The sequence below is a fragment of the Rhinatrema bivittatum genome, chromosome 8 (assembly GCF_901001135.1).
Source record: "Rhinatrema bivittatum chromosome 8, aRhiBiv1.1, whole genome shotgun sequence".
In the NCBI taxonomy this organism is placed as follows: domain Eukaryota; kingdom Metazoa; phylum Chordata; class Amphibia; order Gymnophiona; family Rhinatrematidae; genus Rhinatrema; species Rhinatrema bivittatum.
In genome coordinates this window covers 236979775-236996399 of record NC_042622.1, presented here as the reverse complement: position 1 = coordinate 236996399, position 16625 = coordinate 236979775, and the positions used below count along the sequence as shown (strand labels likewise).

Sequence of the window (16625 nt, the reverse complement as noted above, 5' to 3'; positions counted from 1 at the left end):
GGTGGCCTCAGCTGAAGTATTTCTCTTGACTCCAGACATCTTTCTTCCTGAGCTCTGCAAAAAGTCTGCAGACATTTAAAAAATTCCACTCAAGAGAATGACAGTGGATCCATTCCCAGCATCATAGGATTACATAAGGCAATCTCAGACCCCAATCCTTCAGCTCCTGTGTAAACAGGCAACATTAATGGGTGGGGGAGCTCCTTCGCTTCTTGGGGAGATTCCAGAGGTTCCCTCAGCTGTCTCCTTCAGATGGCCTCTCCATTCCGGAGGAAGAGGCACCTGCAGCAGTAAAGCAGAGTTGCTTACCTGTAACAGGTGTTCTCCCAGGACAGCAGGATGTAGTCCTCACATATGGGTGACGTCATCAGACGGAGCCCTATCACAGAATACTTTTGTCAAAGTTTCTAGAACTTTGACTGGTACACTGAGCATGCCCAGCATGCCATAATCCCTGTGGCCAAAGGGGTCTCCCTTCAGTCTCGTTTGTAGCAAAAGGTGCGAACGAAAAATAAAATAATAAAACGGTTTCGGACCCAACTCCGAGGGGTGGCAGGCGGGTTTCGTGAGGACTACATCCTGCTAGCCTGGGAGAACACCTGTTACAGGTAAGCAACTCTGCTTTCTCCCAGGACAAGCAGGATGGTAGTCCTCACATATGGGTGTGATTAGCAAGCTACAAGCTGACTCATATTTGTTTGGACCAACAGCGTACAACTTGTGCAACAGGCACAACAACTGGTGTACTGTTGGTAAAAATGAGGCAGTCTGAAAATCACAGCAGGTGGATGTGGAAGGAGTTGGGATTATACTGGAAATAAATTCTTCAAGATAGATTGACCAAAGGCAGAGTCTTGACGTCCTTCCTTGTCCAGGCAGTAATGTGTTGCAAAGGTGTGGAGAGAGCGCCATGTTGCAGCTTTACAGATTTCAGCAATCGGTACTGAACAATAGTGTGCTACTGACGTTGCCATGGCTCTTACGGAGTGTGCCTTCACTCATCCCTGAAGGGGAAGGCCTGCTTTCTCATAGCAGAATTTGATACAGTCTGCTAGCCAGTTGGAGAGAGTTTGTTTGCCCACTGCAACTCCTGGTTTGTTTTTATTGAAAGAAACAAAGAGTTGGGTGGATTTCCTATGGACTGCAGTGCAGTCTAGGTAAAATGCAAATGCACGTTTGCAGTCCAAGGTGTGTAAAACTCTCTCACCCTGGTGAGAGTGAGGCCTTGGGAAAAAGGTGGGCAAGACTATAGACTGATTTAGGTGAAAGTCGGTTACCACCTTGGGAAGGAATTTAGGGTGAGTATGGAGCACCACTCGGTCATGGAGGAACCTTGTATAGGGTGAGTATGTGACAAGGGCTTGCACCTCACTGAGCCGTCGAGCAGATGTAATGGCTACTAGGAAAAGAACTTTCCATGTGAGAAATTTAACATCACAGGAGTGCAAAGGCTCAAACGGGGAACGCATGAGTCTTGCAAGTACTACGTTTAGGTCCTATTTGGTAACTGGTGGTCTTAGAGGGGGCTTAAGCTGTAGTAGGCCCCTCATAAACCAACTCACAAGGGGTTGTGCTGTTATTGGTGCATCCCCGACTCCCTTGTGGTACGCTGAGATGGCACTGAGGTGTACCTGTACCGAGGAAGTCTGGAGACCAGCATCTGAAAGGTGCCAGACATAGTCTAATAGAGATGGAGTGGGGCAGGAAAAGGGGTTGATACCTTTTTGCGTGCACCACACATTAAATCTGTTCCACTTTGAAAGATAAGGTTTCTGTGTGGAAGACTTTCATGAAGCTACAAGCACTTGAGAAACCTTAGTTGAAAGATTGAGCAGTTGTAGGATCAGGCTTTCAACATCCAGGCTGCAAGGGATAGGGTCTGAAGGTTCGGGAGGCGTAACATGCCGTGGTTTTGAGTTATGAGATTGGGTGCTGTGCCCAGGCGAATGGGTTCTCGGATGGAGAGGTCGAGAAGCATGGGAAACCATATTTGTCGAAGCCAGTACGGGGCTATGAGTATCATTGATCCCTTATCCTGTTGTAGCTTCATGAGAGTTTTGGCAATTATTGGTATCGGAGGATACACATATAGGAGGCCTGTGATTCAGTTCGGATTCAAAGAGGTCAATGGTTGGTTGACCCCAGCGTTGGAAGATTTTGCTCGCTACACAGGGATCCAGAGACCACTCGTGGGAATGGAAACATCGACTGAAGCGATCTGATACTACGTTCTGTATGCCTGCCAGATAAGTGGCCCGAAGATGCATGAAGTGTGCAAGGGCCCAGGCCCAGATCTGCGCAGCTTCTTGGCAGAGCAGATAAGAGCCTGTGCCTCCCTGTTTGTTCAAGTACCACATTGCAACTGTGTTGTCTGTCTGTCTGTATGAGAACAGTCTTGTGTGAAAGGCAGTCTTTGAATGCATACAGAGCATAACGTATGGCTCGAAGCTCTAGGAAGTTGATTTGAAACCTTGCTTCGAGTTATGTCCAAGTACCTTGAGTTTGAAGGTTATTCACATGAGCTCTCCAATCCAAGTTGGGTGCGTCCGTGGTTAAGGTCACTTTTGGAACTGGTTGCTGGAAGTTTAGACCTGTCAGCAAGTTGGCTCTGTTTGTCCACCAGAGAAGTGACAGACTCAGCTGATCGGTTACATGGATCAGGGATGAAAGAGGTTGAGTGAGGGCTGTATTGAGCCAAACTGGAGACTCCAAAGCATTACGTCCCTGCTCTTTCTTCTCATGACATTTCTCTCTGGCAGAGAAGAACTATGGGATCGGAGATAAAGAGCTCCTGGATATTAAACTGGCATTCGAGGAATGGCAGCCTTGGCTCGAAGGTGCTCAACATCAAATTACCATGTTTACGGATCATAAGAATCTAGAGTATCTCCGCCATGTGCAACGTCTTAACCATAGACAAGCCCTTATTTTTTAACCGTTTTGACTTTGTGCTCAAATATCGCCCCGGAGACAAGAATACCAGAGCTGATGCCTTGCCACGCTCCTTTCTCTCGGAGGATGTTCCCGAAGAACCTCAGCATATAATCGACCCGAAGAAAGTCATCTTGGGTTCTACCCATTCTGTACCCGCTGGTAAAACCATCGTGCCTAAACATCTCAGGAAGAAAGTGCTCTATTGGGCTCACGATTCCAAGCTGGCCTGCCATCCTGGTCAACGCCGTACCCTGCTGAAGCTCCAGAAGTATTATTGGTGGCCAACTATCAAGGAATATACATTCTCCTACGTGGCATCTTGTGCCTACTGTGCCATGCACAAACCTACTTCTGGCCAACCGTGGGGATTGCTGCAACCGCTTCCAGCTCCGGAGCAGCCCTGGACGCATATCACTACTGATTTTGTAGTTGATCTTCACCCCTCTGGAGGTATGAATACCATCTGGGTCACAGTCAACCGTTTCAGCAAGATGGCCCATTTCATGGTGCTGCCTGGCTTACCTTCAGCCTTGGAGCTTGCGAAGCTCTTCATAACCCACATCTTTCACTTTCACGGCCTACTGAAGCACATAGTATCGGACCGAGGATCACAATTGACGGCAAAATTCTGGAAGGCCTTGTGCAAACTCTTCGACATCTCTCTAGACTATACATCAGCCAAACAGAATGGATGAATAGGACCCTGAAACAGTTCATTCGGGCCTATGTGAGTTGCCGTCAGAAATACTGGGCCGAAGTGTTACCATGGGCTGAATTCGCCATTAATTCTCATCCAGCTACATCCACTGGATCAACACCTTTTGAAGTGGTATATGGACGTTTACCACTACCGCCACTTCCACTGAAGCTCTCAGTGATGTCCCCAGCAGCTCATTCCACTGCTAATGAGATCCATCAATTATGGACTCAGACGAAAGAAATGCTACTCAAAGCAAGTGATTGAGCCAAAAGGTGTTATGATGTTCACCATTCCAAAGCGCCTATTTTTGAACCTGGAGACAAAGTCTGGCTTTCCATAAGCACCTTAGACTGACGTTACCCTCCACTCAATTTGCTCCTCGCTACGTTGGACCATTTCCAATCCTCCGACGTCTTGGCAACATCACTTACAGTCTGAAGCTACCACCTGGATTGAACATCCACAACGCATTTCATGTTTCACTTCTGAAACCACTCATTCTCAGTGAGTTCTCTTCCAAGTCTCAGGAACCATCTCCCATCAATGCAGAAGATGACCTAGAATACAGAGTCGAAGCCATTCTTGATGTCTGAAGACGAGGCAAGACTTGGGAATACCTTCTTTCATGGGAAGGTTTCAGCCCCAAAGAAAATTCTTGAGAGCCTCTGGCAAATATCCTTGACAAAGAGATGCTCCATCAGTTCCATCTCTCGTATCCTTGGAAACTAAAACCTGGTACCCGCAGAGGAGACCGCCCTTTGAAGGGGGGTACTGTTGCAACCATCGCGGCCCGACAGCTTCACTCCGCCTACCTTTCTTTTTCTGCGACTCCTCCTGCACCCTGTGGATGTCTAGCTGCCGCAGTGTCTGCCTGCCATCCTCTCCAGCATCCCCGGACCGGCTTGGGCGCTGCCTCTCGCCATGCTCCTCAGGTACCTTAGGGCGCACGCACCGCGTGGCCCTCATTCTTATTTCCTCTATGGCGCGAACCTCAGGGGCGTCCCCCTGTGATGACGTCCCGCTGCCCAGATATTTAAGCCTGTTGTTTATTGCTAGCCTTTCAGTTAGCAAGGGGATTCCTACGGATGGGATTCACTCTCCGTACCCAGCTACTCTGCCTCCATCTTCTATTTGGACTCTTTGCTATTAACGAGGTACCCATTCCTCGGGGGCCTCTCTGCTTTTTTCAGGTCACTATCAGGAACCGGTACTCGCTCCTCGAGGGCCCATGATCCCTGATTCACTGCCTGTGTCCATCTCCTCTTCTACTTGGAAGAATTCGCTACAGACACCATCTGTGAGTACAACTAGCATCTACTCCTCAGAGATGTTTCCCTGGAACCAGGTACTCGCTCTCGAGGGCCTGCCTCCGTTCCAGCACCAGTGCCATCTTCCACGGAGAACTGCTGCGTGAGTACTTGCCAACGAGTCTCTGTGCCCAGGAATCTGGTACTCACTCCTCGAGGGCCAGCTCTCCCTATCTTGGGGCTTCTCCATACTGGGGACTTTGTGAATATCTCAGTGTACTCATTTTCTCAGTTCTTCTTCCTACAGCACTGCTACCAGAGAAGCCGCTGTTCCAGCACCCTGAGGAATACTAGCCCAGCTGGGCTCCATCTTCTGCTCACTACCGCCACTTCTGGTGGCTTCATAAACTGTCTAATAAAAGATATAATCTGTGTTTTTGTGTCCAGAGCTGAGCCTGACCTGTGGCCCCTCATGGGACTTCCCCTCCGTGGGCTTGGTCAGCTGCCACAGTGTCCAAGGGTCTACCCAAACCCTACAAAACATAACAACCAGCTTGTGGGGCTAGTTGTGCTCTGGGTGCTTTGGGCTGGCGTGTATGTCCCCTTTGAGGGGTTCTGGCTGGTCTCACTTGAGATGCAGAAGGATAATATTTGCGTGAGCAGTAGAATAGTCTTCTGGGGTCCCTTCTCATGGTTTCGTGGGATGAGGAGGGAGCGTCCATAGTGACTGTAGACAATTGACATAGGGTGTCATGGTGATCCTTCAATTGAGCCACTGCGTCCTGTATTTTATCTCCGAAGAGACTGTCTCCAGTGCACAGGAGATCAGCAAGCTTATCTTGGTCCTCAGGTCTTAAATCAGAAGCTTTCAGCCAAGCCCATCTTCTAGCACTGATTCCTGTTGCTGACAACCGGGAAGCAGTCTTGAAGGAGTCATATGCCGCTCTTACCTCATGCTTCCCTTCTTAGAACCCCTTCTGGATGATGGCAGTCAGGCTTTCTTGCTGCTGTTGAGGCAAGGAGTCCGCGAAATCTTGGACTTGCTTCCATAGATTTCTTTGATATTTATTTATTTAACTTTTTTCTATACCGTCGTTAAGATGGATACCGTCAGAACGGTTTACAGTAAGGCACATAAAATAATGATGCTAAAATATATCAATTTTCACAGGTGCCATAATGGTTTGGTAACATAGTTTATAAACAATATTAATTGATAAGTGTGATAAGTCATGTCCAGTTCTCACTGTATCAGTTTTGGATACGAGATTAGCTTTATAATTGTAAAAATTAAAAAAAACTAACTACTTGGTCATATACAGTTGGTAGGTGGCTATACGGGATACCAACATGGAGCCTTGGAAGATTTTTCGACCCAGTCCATCCAGGAATGTCTGGTCTTTACCAGGGGAAGCTGAGGAATGTGGACGTAATCGTTTAACCTTCTTCTGTGCAGATTCCACCACAACAGATTGATGAGGCAGTTGTGGTTTCTGAAAACGTGGGGCAGAACCTCCAAGGTCTTGTGACGGGTATCCTCTTCCATCCCTAGGTTGAAAGGGATGGTTTCAGACATTTCCTTGATAAAATTGGCGAAGGAAAGGTCTTTAGGAGGAGATCGCCATCTTTCCTCCGGAGGAGAAGGCTCTGAGAGCAAGTCCTCTGATGTAGAGGTATCTGTGTCCACATTCTCCCATGGGTCATAGGGAGTTCCTGAAGGAGGGAGAATGTCCAACATTCCAGGGCGCATAGGCATCGATGGAGGCATCAATGGAGGCCTCGATGACTTCGATGGAGGGTGTACTGGCATCAATGGAATCGATGGCATCGAGGGTAACAGAAGACGTTTAGGTCCTGAGAGCCCCGATGGACCTGGAAGCGGTTCCGGCATCGATGGACCTGGAGCTGGAGTCAGACTAGAAGCTGTGTCGTCTTCCTCCGAGGAGCCCGGAATAGGTATCGGGAGCTGCGGAGGTCTCAATGGCCGACTCGGTGCCGATGGAACGGGCTGAGTCGGGAAAGCACCGATGAGGGTATCGAGTCAGTCCAACAATGGTGCAAACATAGATGGTTTTGGGGTCGCTGCCGGTATGGGGGCCGGCATTGATGGCGGTTGCAGGTTTCAGAAGGCATCGAGGACAGCCTGGCGGACAAGGATGTCCAGTTCCTCCCTGAAATCTGGTGTGGATAGCGCAGCTACAGGGGGAAGCAAGCTAGGCGTTACTGACTATTCCACAGGAATTTGTGGAGGCTCAGTACCCGGCACAGATGTCGGTGGGGAACGCCTCGGGGTCTCGGGTGCAGAGGAGGATGGGGGCTCCTCTCCCCGGGCCCTCTTCGAAGGCGACTCAATGGCCATCGATGCCGCTTCAATGTCGTGGTGGTGATGCTTCCCTCGGTGCTTGGTCCGGTCTTTCCCCAGCACAGAGGATGACGCTACCAATGTCCTGAATGGCGTCGGTGATGGACGGTTACTGTCTCCCTGCTGCTCCCGGCAAGGTTTGTCGATGGAAGGACATTTACTCGCTGGTGATGACTGGGCAGAAGTCGATGGAGTTAACTTTAATTTAGAGAGAGTCTCCATCTTGTCAAGACAGGCACGTCTGCCTTTTGGAGTCATTTGGGCGCAGTCGGGATACCGGCGGACATCGTGCGATGGGCCCAGGCACAAAACACACACAGTGTGAGGGTCCGTGATCAACATTGTTCGCGGACACTCTGGGCACTTTCTGAACCTGGTCGTCATGCCGAAAAAAAGGGCGTGAAACGGTCGGTGACCTGTGGGAACCGAATGGTAAGGAGGCAGAAACCAACCGGAGACACGGGAAAAGTACTCACTGAGCGTCGGAGGAAATGGAGCGTAATGGGAGACCCCTGTTAGGGAACTTTTACAGAAGTAAACTTCAAGTTTTTCCGTGAGGAAAAAAGGTGAGAGAAATCTCACAGAGCTCCTAACCCGCAAGGCAAACTGCAGCACGGAAAAAAAGAGACTGAAGGAAGACCCCTGTGGCCACAGGGATTATGGCATGCTCAGTGTGCCAGTCAAAGTTCTAGAAACTTTGCCAAAAGTATTCCGTGACAGGGCTCTGTCTGATGACGTCGCCCATATGTGAGGACTACCATCCTGCTTGTCCTGGGAAAAAATCTGTTGTTGGCAATTCCCCTCTTGCCTCCCAATACTTTTGTCATAAACTGAATGAAAGAGAGAGCTGGTTTGGTACATGTGGCAGGCAACGCAAATGGGAAGTTCTTCCCGCACTTGCTGCCTGGTGACATGACTTACACAAGTAGCTGCCAAAAATCGAAATGGCACCCGTGCTTCTTCAGCTGCACAGGAAGTGCGTGTAGGATCCTTCTGCTGAAACGAATTAACTCAGACAGAAACGTCAGCACCATGTGCAAGAGTCAGCTTCAATCCCCTGAGAAGATTTGCCACTGAATCCAGTCCAGGAGGTGCCTGTGGGCCTGAGCCGCACCTCTGGAGAAAAAATGCTACTGTTTTTTTGGGTTTTTTTACTTTAAAGCGCCCGAACACAGCTGTCAACTGGACAAGGGAAAAACGCACTAGAGGGAAAAAGGAACTGAGCCTAAAGTTTTCTACCTACTTTTCAGTTATCCATCTAAATGGCTTTTGAATATCAATCGGAAAATTATCAGCTGAAAATATAGGCCTCCAAGTTCAGTGGAAAATCTTTCCCAAATTTAGGCATGGAGGAAATTTTGAAAATTAATCTCACAGTCCATAGCAGAACCAGGAGTAGAGCACATGAAGAGATGGCCTGTAGCACTCCTCTCTGTTCACTAGCCCTGAACACTGTGCCATGGAATAAAACAACATGAAGCTATAAGTGGGTAATCAAGGAGCTGATAAAATGGCACTGCAGTGCACAAGTCTAAATAATAGAAAAACCTATTTCTGAAAAAAAGAAAACTTGCACTTTCTTTTTCATTGCATCAAAAACTGGCATGTGTCTTTCCTATATCAAACTAAGGCATGTTTGATATTGCTTACCTACCCAAAAAACCGACCACCACCACCACAGTCACTGCTATTGCTAATACCACATTCAAACAAGGAGGGGAATGCTGCAGTAAAGCATAAAATCTCATTTAAAGAATATACTGTGTCTTAGATTCACTGGCAGACTCCTGAGTTTGAACAGGATGGTGACAGGTTTAGTGTAGCCTGTAATAAAGAGGGCAATCCTCTGAGACTGGCAAAAAAAAAAAAAAAAAATACAAAGACACAGTGCCTCCACCAAAATTCAATCCAGATGCTGGAGATAATACAGACCACTAAAGGGCCGTAAAAGGTACTGTTACAACACATTTTCAGTTCTGATTTTTCAAACTGCGTATTGCTTAGTTAACCTTAAGCTGTGGCACGGTCATAAAAATTTATTTTGCATTGTTATATAAATTTGTAAATCCTTGTAGAACATCTGTTTATCCCCTTTCAGAAAAATAATTTTTGACAAGTGAGATCTTTTCCATGATCTTAACTGTTGTCATGGCACTAGCTTTCTCATGTCAGAAAGATCCACAGCATTCACCACATCAGACGCCATTCACAGCATTCCTCTCTGGTGAATAAATGCAACTGGAATGCATTGCCAACGTCATACCAAATTCTTTCACGAATGGAGGTCGGAAGCACACAGCAGGATGGTGCAAACCAACATCTAATGATCATGTTTTTTTCCCCATGTAAAAAGGGAATTGATCTTTTATTTTTTTAAAGACTTAAAATACAGTAAATACAGTAAGTTGAACATTAAAATACAAACGACTAAACAATACTATTTTAATTCTAGGAACAATTCAACAGAAAAAAAAGACCTTGACACATGATAGAAAATTAGAGTATATTACTATAGGCGTTGAACTTAATTCTTGGTTCAGTTTGGCATAATGTCGACACTGTACCATTCACATATTATCAGTCCCCCTGATCTTTCATACAGGATTATTATTCCACCTACCTAACCTCAATCCCCATATTTTCAAACACTGAGCCCAGAAAATCTCCCACATTTTAAGATCATAATAATAAAATCTCTGGCATAGGAAATGTAATTTTCAAACAACCTGCGTAAGAAAGTTGGCAAAAACACGCGTAAGTCAGCTTTGAAAATTATCCCATCAAATCTATCCTGCACAAGCTGCACTATTTAGTGAACATAAAAATGTCCTTAAAATTTAAACACATATGGTTGAATTTTTAAAAGTATGTGCCTAAGTCCAAATCTCTCCCCCAGCTCCACCCCTAGGAAGACCTCTGTTCAGTCTGGTTAAACTTGCACACAAACATTACGAGTGTAAGTTTACCCATATATTGAGTGGGTAATTTTGTAAACTGCCACTTAAGCATGTTTTATCCACAGAAGTCCCGTTCCAAATTACACCCAGAATATTATTAATTCCATACTGCATGTTTCCCACAATAATCACAGGCAGGAAACCATCACAGGAAGTACTTTGGGATTTCCATAGGGTATTTCCTGAACTTCAGAGAAGAGGGATGAGGAGATGTAAGGGGCGAGGATTGAGGTGTGCAAAATTGAGACAAAAGGAAGCTATCATTTTTTGTCTAAACATACTTCTGATAGCTGCACCGTGAATCCTAATTTCCCTGTTACTAGAGCTTCTCATACAGCAGTTCTGCACCTTATGCCAATAACCCGTTCGGGTTTTTTTCAGCACAGCTACACACTTTCAAGAAAAGAGGGCTTCCTTACCCACCCACCCTTCACCCCTCCACCCCAACCTGGCTATCATCAAGCAATTTGTAAAACTGTGCATCAGTTCTCAATGGATTCTTACTTATCCAAGAGCCCTACTCACTCAAACACACCCTCCCACATCCACTTCTTTTTCTAGTTATAACAGACACCAGATATGAGATCCATCAGTACAGGATTTGGAAGGTTTCGTGTCTCTCCATATATCCAATTTACCTGCTCCAGACTTTCAATATCAGCTCGGAAGCCTGAAAATAAAGGAACCTCTAGGACAGCCATGTTTGATGACCCTGAGTGAAGCCACCTTAATGAGAAGAGGAAAACAAAAACAAGGGGTTAAAGAAAAGTCCAAAATTGAGACAAAAGGAAGCTATCAATTTTTGACTAAACATACTTCTGATAGCTGCACGTGCATACTGTTATTTCAGGCCCCACTGCACTCATATTCTCAGAAACCTGCAGCAGCTAATTGTAAAGAGCAGAGAGGAAACATTTCAGCAGTGTATGAATACATAGGTTGCCCACATGAATCTGTGTCAGGAGGGACAGGCTGTGCTGGGCCTGGTTTTATTCCCCGTTGCCTGCAGAGACTTGTTTCTTAATTGCAAGCAACAGCAGTTAAAAAAAAATCAGGCCTGTCCCTTTAAGCATGGAAATACTGTATGTGGAATAAATTACCTCATACAATACTGCATATTAAACAGTACCAGGGTAAGAGGTTAAGAGATGCTTATCTTTAATTCTGCCATTAAAATAAAGCTGTCCTCTCTCTGCCTTCCACATTTTTCTTTGATTTAGGATAAATATACATATACTGTATACACACACGCACACGCACACACGCACTATATATCTTACCTCTGTAAGTCCCACTGTCACCAAGGGATGTCCTACGTTTGTCAAACCTACTGTTGTCTATTGTTTGTATATTACCAGGTTCTAAAATCCAATTAAAACCAATATTTGAAAGCATGTCTCATTGCCAATTCCTATTTACTATCTCTTTTTCAAATTTCTAAATATCAGTGCTTTGACCGAATTGGTAAAGCCTTCCTCTGCTTTATCTAAGCTCATCTTAATCTGACATTAGCTATTAAACTTTTGCCAAGATTTGTTTAGCAAACTCAGTTGTACTGTTTTCTGAACTGAGTATGGTGTTGTTTTTCACCAATTTCTTGAGTCACCAATGTCGCCGTACCTGAACACCTTCCTGGCAGTACAGATCTGCTTGGAACTGGTCCCATCAGACTCCTCTCCTCCCTCTACCTTTTCTTGTCAGGTTGAACTTAATCTCTGCTCTGTCCCTGATTTCTTGTGGGCAATGTCTAGCAACAATGTAGGTCTTTTTGCAGGTGCTCCATTCACAATTTCTGTTGCTTCATACAGCTACCTGCTGGATGTGCAGCAATATCCCTTATGCATTGCTCACAGGTATCAATGAACTTCTGGAACAAGGTGTGCTTGTCAAAATCCCAGTATGTTGACTTCCTGCTCTGTTCTTCTTTTCAGCTCTCTGTTACTGACATGCGGCAGTTTCTGATTCAACTGGCTGGTAATAGGCTAAACGTTTCTGAGCACAAATTCCAACTTGATCCTGTGGCTCATTCCTGGCTGGCTTGCTTTAAGGCTGTAGCTGCCTCTTTTGTGGAGGCTTCTTAATCTTTTCTTTTTGGGCAATCTTCTTGATCTTTTTCCCCTCATTCAGAACCCTCCACTTACATTTTAACACTCAATTGTGATTCCTGTCTTTGAAATCCTTCTGAATCTTTTATAGCAGTGTACTCTGTCCACTCATGTTTTTGAGGCTGTCCACCCTTCTCTTGGCCTCTTTGCTCTGCTCTCACAAACATTCTTGCTTTTTGGCGCAAGGCCAAACTGTCACAATTCACTGACTCCCATTATGCCTTTTGAGTTGTGCACAATTTTGACGCCATCTGGCAAAACTGTAGATTTTTTTACCTGTTTGGGTGCACCCATTAGGAACTTTGCTTTTATTAATGCTGTGTTGCATTTTCTTTGCTATTCTTCACAGATTGTCATTGTTATCTACTTCAGCAAACACCTTTGAGACCACTGGCAACACTCTGCCAGATTCAGCTGTATAAGCAGTGGCCCTGTCTCAAAACTCTATAGACACTTATGCACATCTTTATCCTTTACAGGCTCCAGGCCTAGTTTCCCTAACTGATTTGCTTGCCTTACAGAAAGTCTTTGCTAATCAAAACCTGGTATGGAAATGACAAGGCTGCACATGATCCCTTCAAGGCCTTTGGTTAAACCCCAATAGCCCTAATGCACTTTCTGTTGTGCCCTGTTACTCTTGCTGTATTTTATTTAACTGGCACACCTAGGTTCACACTTAAAAAAAAAAAAGGGGGGGGGGAGGGGGTTGACGTACAACATATTACTCAAGGTTGTGGTACCTGTGGACTTCATAATTTAGGGAAAGAACTTTAGGTTGCATTCTCATATTTGAAAGCCCCTTGGGACTCTTTTGTGAGACTAAAAATGGACTTTATATACATGCCAAATGGATTTTAACTACTGTATGTATAAGGATGACACAATGACAGTAGAAAAGAAATTATTAGATTATTCCCAGGTTTGGTATCCCTGGGGATCTGACTGCATTTCCATTGTGCACAAAGATTTGTCAATAGGCATCCATTATACCTGTGCCTAGGGTGGTAACAAATTTAGGGACAGCAGGCAGGCTAAGATTTGCTGTTCTCCAGCAGAGAACAGACTTCTGCTACCTCTTAACAGACTCTTATTGGGGGGGGGGGGGGGGGGCAGGGAAGGGGAGGGGGAAAACACTAAAAGTGCATAAAGGTGGCAAAATCTTAAAGATGTGTCTGCAAAGACCCCCAAGCCCCAGAACATATAGAGGAACTAAATGGGATTTTGAAGATTAAGCTTGGTAAACTCTCACATGAGACTTGATAAATGATAGACTCCTCTCCCTCTTGCCTTGATGAGTATAAGAAACATGCCAAATTGCATGCATGTAGCAACCAAGACAAGAGGATCAGTGAACACCAGGAGTTCTTACAGCTGGAAATTTTGATGGCTTTGACCGCTTGAAGACTGGTATCAATTCGGCTGAATTTCTGTCCGGATGGAACTAGTTGCTGAAGTGTTTGCACCAGCATTTAAATGGTAGTGGCAATTGTTTAAACATTTCTAAAGAGGCTGAACTGCTATATGGAGACAAACCACCGGCATTACATACAATAGCCCCTGAAGCAGCTCAAAGAGCGAAACTCGGCCTGAGTTGGGCTTTTTATGATGTTTTGTGCGGAATAAAGAACTCCTGGTGTTCACTGATCCTCTTGTCTTGGTCGCTACTGCAATATTGGATCAGTTTCTGGTTTGTTTTTTTGGACCTTCCAAATTGAATGCATGGACTCGCATCCCATGAGCTTGTTATGGGACAATCTATGCATACAGTTTCCATGCAAAATCACTGTGGATATTGACTTTGTGCAGAATGAACTGATTTTGCATTTTGTCTCACAGTTACATCAGCAGGTAAAGAAGAACTACCAATGGGTGTGTACAGCATTAATGGGTCCACCCAATCTGACAACGCCAGATGTTCAGTCAGGTGAATTTATACTACTCAAGGTATGCCAGTGAAAGAACTGTTTACAGTCTCAATGGAAGGGTCCCTACCAAGTGCTTCTGCTAATTCATTCAGCTTTAAAACCACAAGGACTTCACTGATAGGTACAAGCTAGCCACTGCAAAAAGAACTTTTAATTGTACAACTGAACATAGATGAGGCACACCTGAACTCCAATGAGACAGGACCCTCTGGGTTCAGTGGTGGAGAGGCATCTGAAGTCCCTTGTCTGCTGAATGAATAACTCTCCAACAGTTTACCTGAACTCTACTGGGAGGGGTCCATCAGGATCTGCAGTAGACAGGTGCTTCAATCCCTAAGAATTGCTATGGATGCACATCATGTGGCCTATCATTGCTTTTCTTGCTCTGACCCAGATTGCCACTGTCGTATGTACTCCTGAAAGAAATGGAGATGTCTGTCTGACAACCACAATCTAGAGGAGCTTTAATCTTATCAATTGCTGGATATGCACCATCTTCCGATTGCAATCACTTCATCTTTTACAACTAATGCCTTCCTCACTGTTCCTGCACATCTTACCACTGGCTTTATATATAAGCACATGCTCCTGTTTCTTCTGCATTGGATTCTATCAAGCTATCTTATGTTCTGGACCCAGTTGAATGGTGGTTTGCAATCCAATCCAAGACATCCTGACCTCATGAGGATAACTGTCCACAATGTCTATAAACTGTTAAGGCTTACCTTTATGGACGTTTTGCCCTTCTCCTTGACTAGAAGAAAAATATGACCTGCAATATGCTTTATCAATATTGGCCATGGAATAACAAGACAAACCTTTTGCCTTATATTTCTATGGATGTTTATTACAATTCTACTTCTCCAAATGTTTATCATCAGTCTCATGGTTCCACGGAACATCATCTACTTTTGAACTTCCTGGCTTTGCTGAATACCACTTCGTCCAACCAGGAGTGCCAAATCCCTGCTGATCTTGTTCTTGAACCTGTTTCATCTTGGCTTAGTCATATGATTCATATGGATAGTCCAAAATAACAGAAATCCTCTTCAGGAAAGAAATGTCAAGTGTTCCTTCCCTAGACGTGCTATTAGACAAATAACTTTTAAGAACTATGGGTGTCTTTTATCTGAATGGGAAAAAAGCTTTCAAAATAATGATATCTTCTGATACTTCCTGAGTCACGCTTGGGTACACTATTCCCAACTTCTCTGTCCATCATTTGTCAATGCTTCCTTGATTACTGCTGCTTCCATTTACCATCCAGATATTCATCCCCACTATTGAGTGTAGAGAGGACAGCTAACCCCATTGAATCCATCCGGTTAGCACAAATTTATGCATTACTTAATTCCCAACTTTGGAATCTATGAGCTGAAAGTGTTTGTGAAAAATCTCTCCTCATAGTACAGCAGATAGCCAACGAAACCAGAAAAGGCCTGGCAGGACTTCAACAAGACGTTTCCTCACTTGCTGGAGTGGTCATGAATGACAGCATGGCTATGGACATACTACTGGCTGAGAAAGGAGAAGTTTGTCAGCTGATAAACATTTCCTGTTGTGCTTACATTGATAATGAAGGTAAAATAAAACACTGTATTGTCACTCGAAGAATTGGCCAGGCCAGGCCATGGTACAAATTGGAATTGGGATTTTCTGGGCATAGGGTCATTTTTTGAGGGTTTGAGTAAAACGATTACCTATACCATCATTTTGCTTGTTATTTGCTTGGTGATTTTAATGTGCATTTGTCTCAGTACCCAATATCTTATTTCTGTGTGCTGTAAGACTATCATCAGTGCACCTATTATGATGATTACTCCCTCTCTAGGTAGAGAGAAACAAAAATTGAAGGAACTCTCCTTTTCATAGCAGTCTGTTCGTTTAATGAATATTGATTTTCTGTAAGATGTCTGAGGATGTGTGTAAATGTACTGATGGTTATGATGGCATGGTATGTTTAGGTTTAGATTTAGAATTGCTTATCTAGGCAGTTGTGAAAAATCATAAAAGGGGGAGCTTTGTGGATTATAGAAGGCCCACATTGGACAGTCTCATAGATATAACCAGAATATATTATGCAATTTTGCATTTGCTCTGACCAATAGTGACCCTCAGAAATGAAGCTGGCGATAAACTTTAGTTAGTTATATAACCTGACCAGACTAGATATAATTTTTAACTTAGAAGTAACGTTTTTGCTAGAAGCAGTTAGTTACATAGGAATAATGTGCTAACATCTTAAAACAGCAGCAACAAATGAGCAACTGTATACTAATTAATCAATGACTGATTATTAATGAATGACCTGAAGTTACATAATACTTTGTATGTCCTAAAAGTGGCAGAAAGACCTTATGCATAAGATAATAAAAGAAATATTACCAGAGTCACT

At 44.5% G+C, this 16625-nt stretch overlaps 1 protein-coding gene across 2 annotated transcripts in view; it reads right to left on the bottom strand.

Moving 5' to 3' along the window:
- The window catches only part of CPAMD8 (C3 and PZP like alpha-2-macroglobulin domain containing 8), a 510164-nt gene that overhangs the window by 72496 nt on the left and 421043 nt on the right, over window positions 1-16625 (bottom strand). Inside the window, exon 36 of one of the 2 annotated variants that reach the window (XM_029614183.1) lies at window positions 10839-10926. In XM_029614183.1, coding sequence (XP_029470043.1) covers window positions 10839-10926 — 88 coding nt within the window. Of the gene's footprint in view, window positions 1-10838; window positions 10927-15238; window positions 15749-16625 lie in introns of those variants that run through there. The other variant, XM_029614185.1, reaches the window with a different exon arrangement.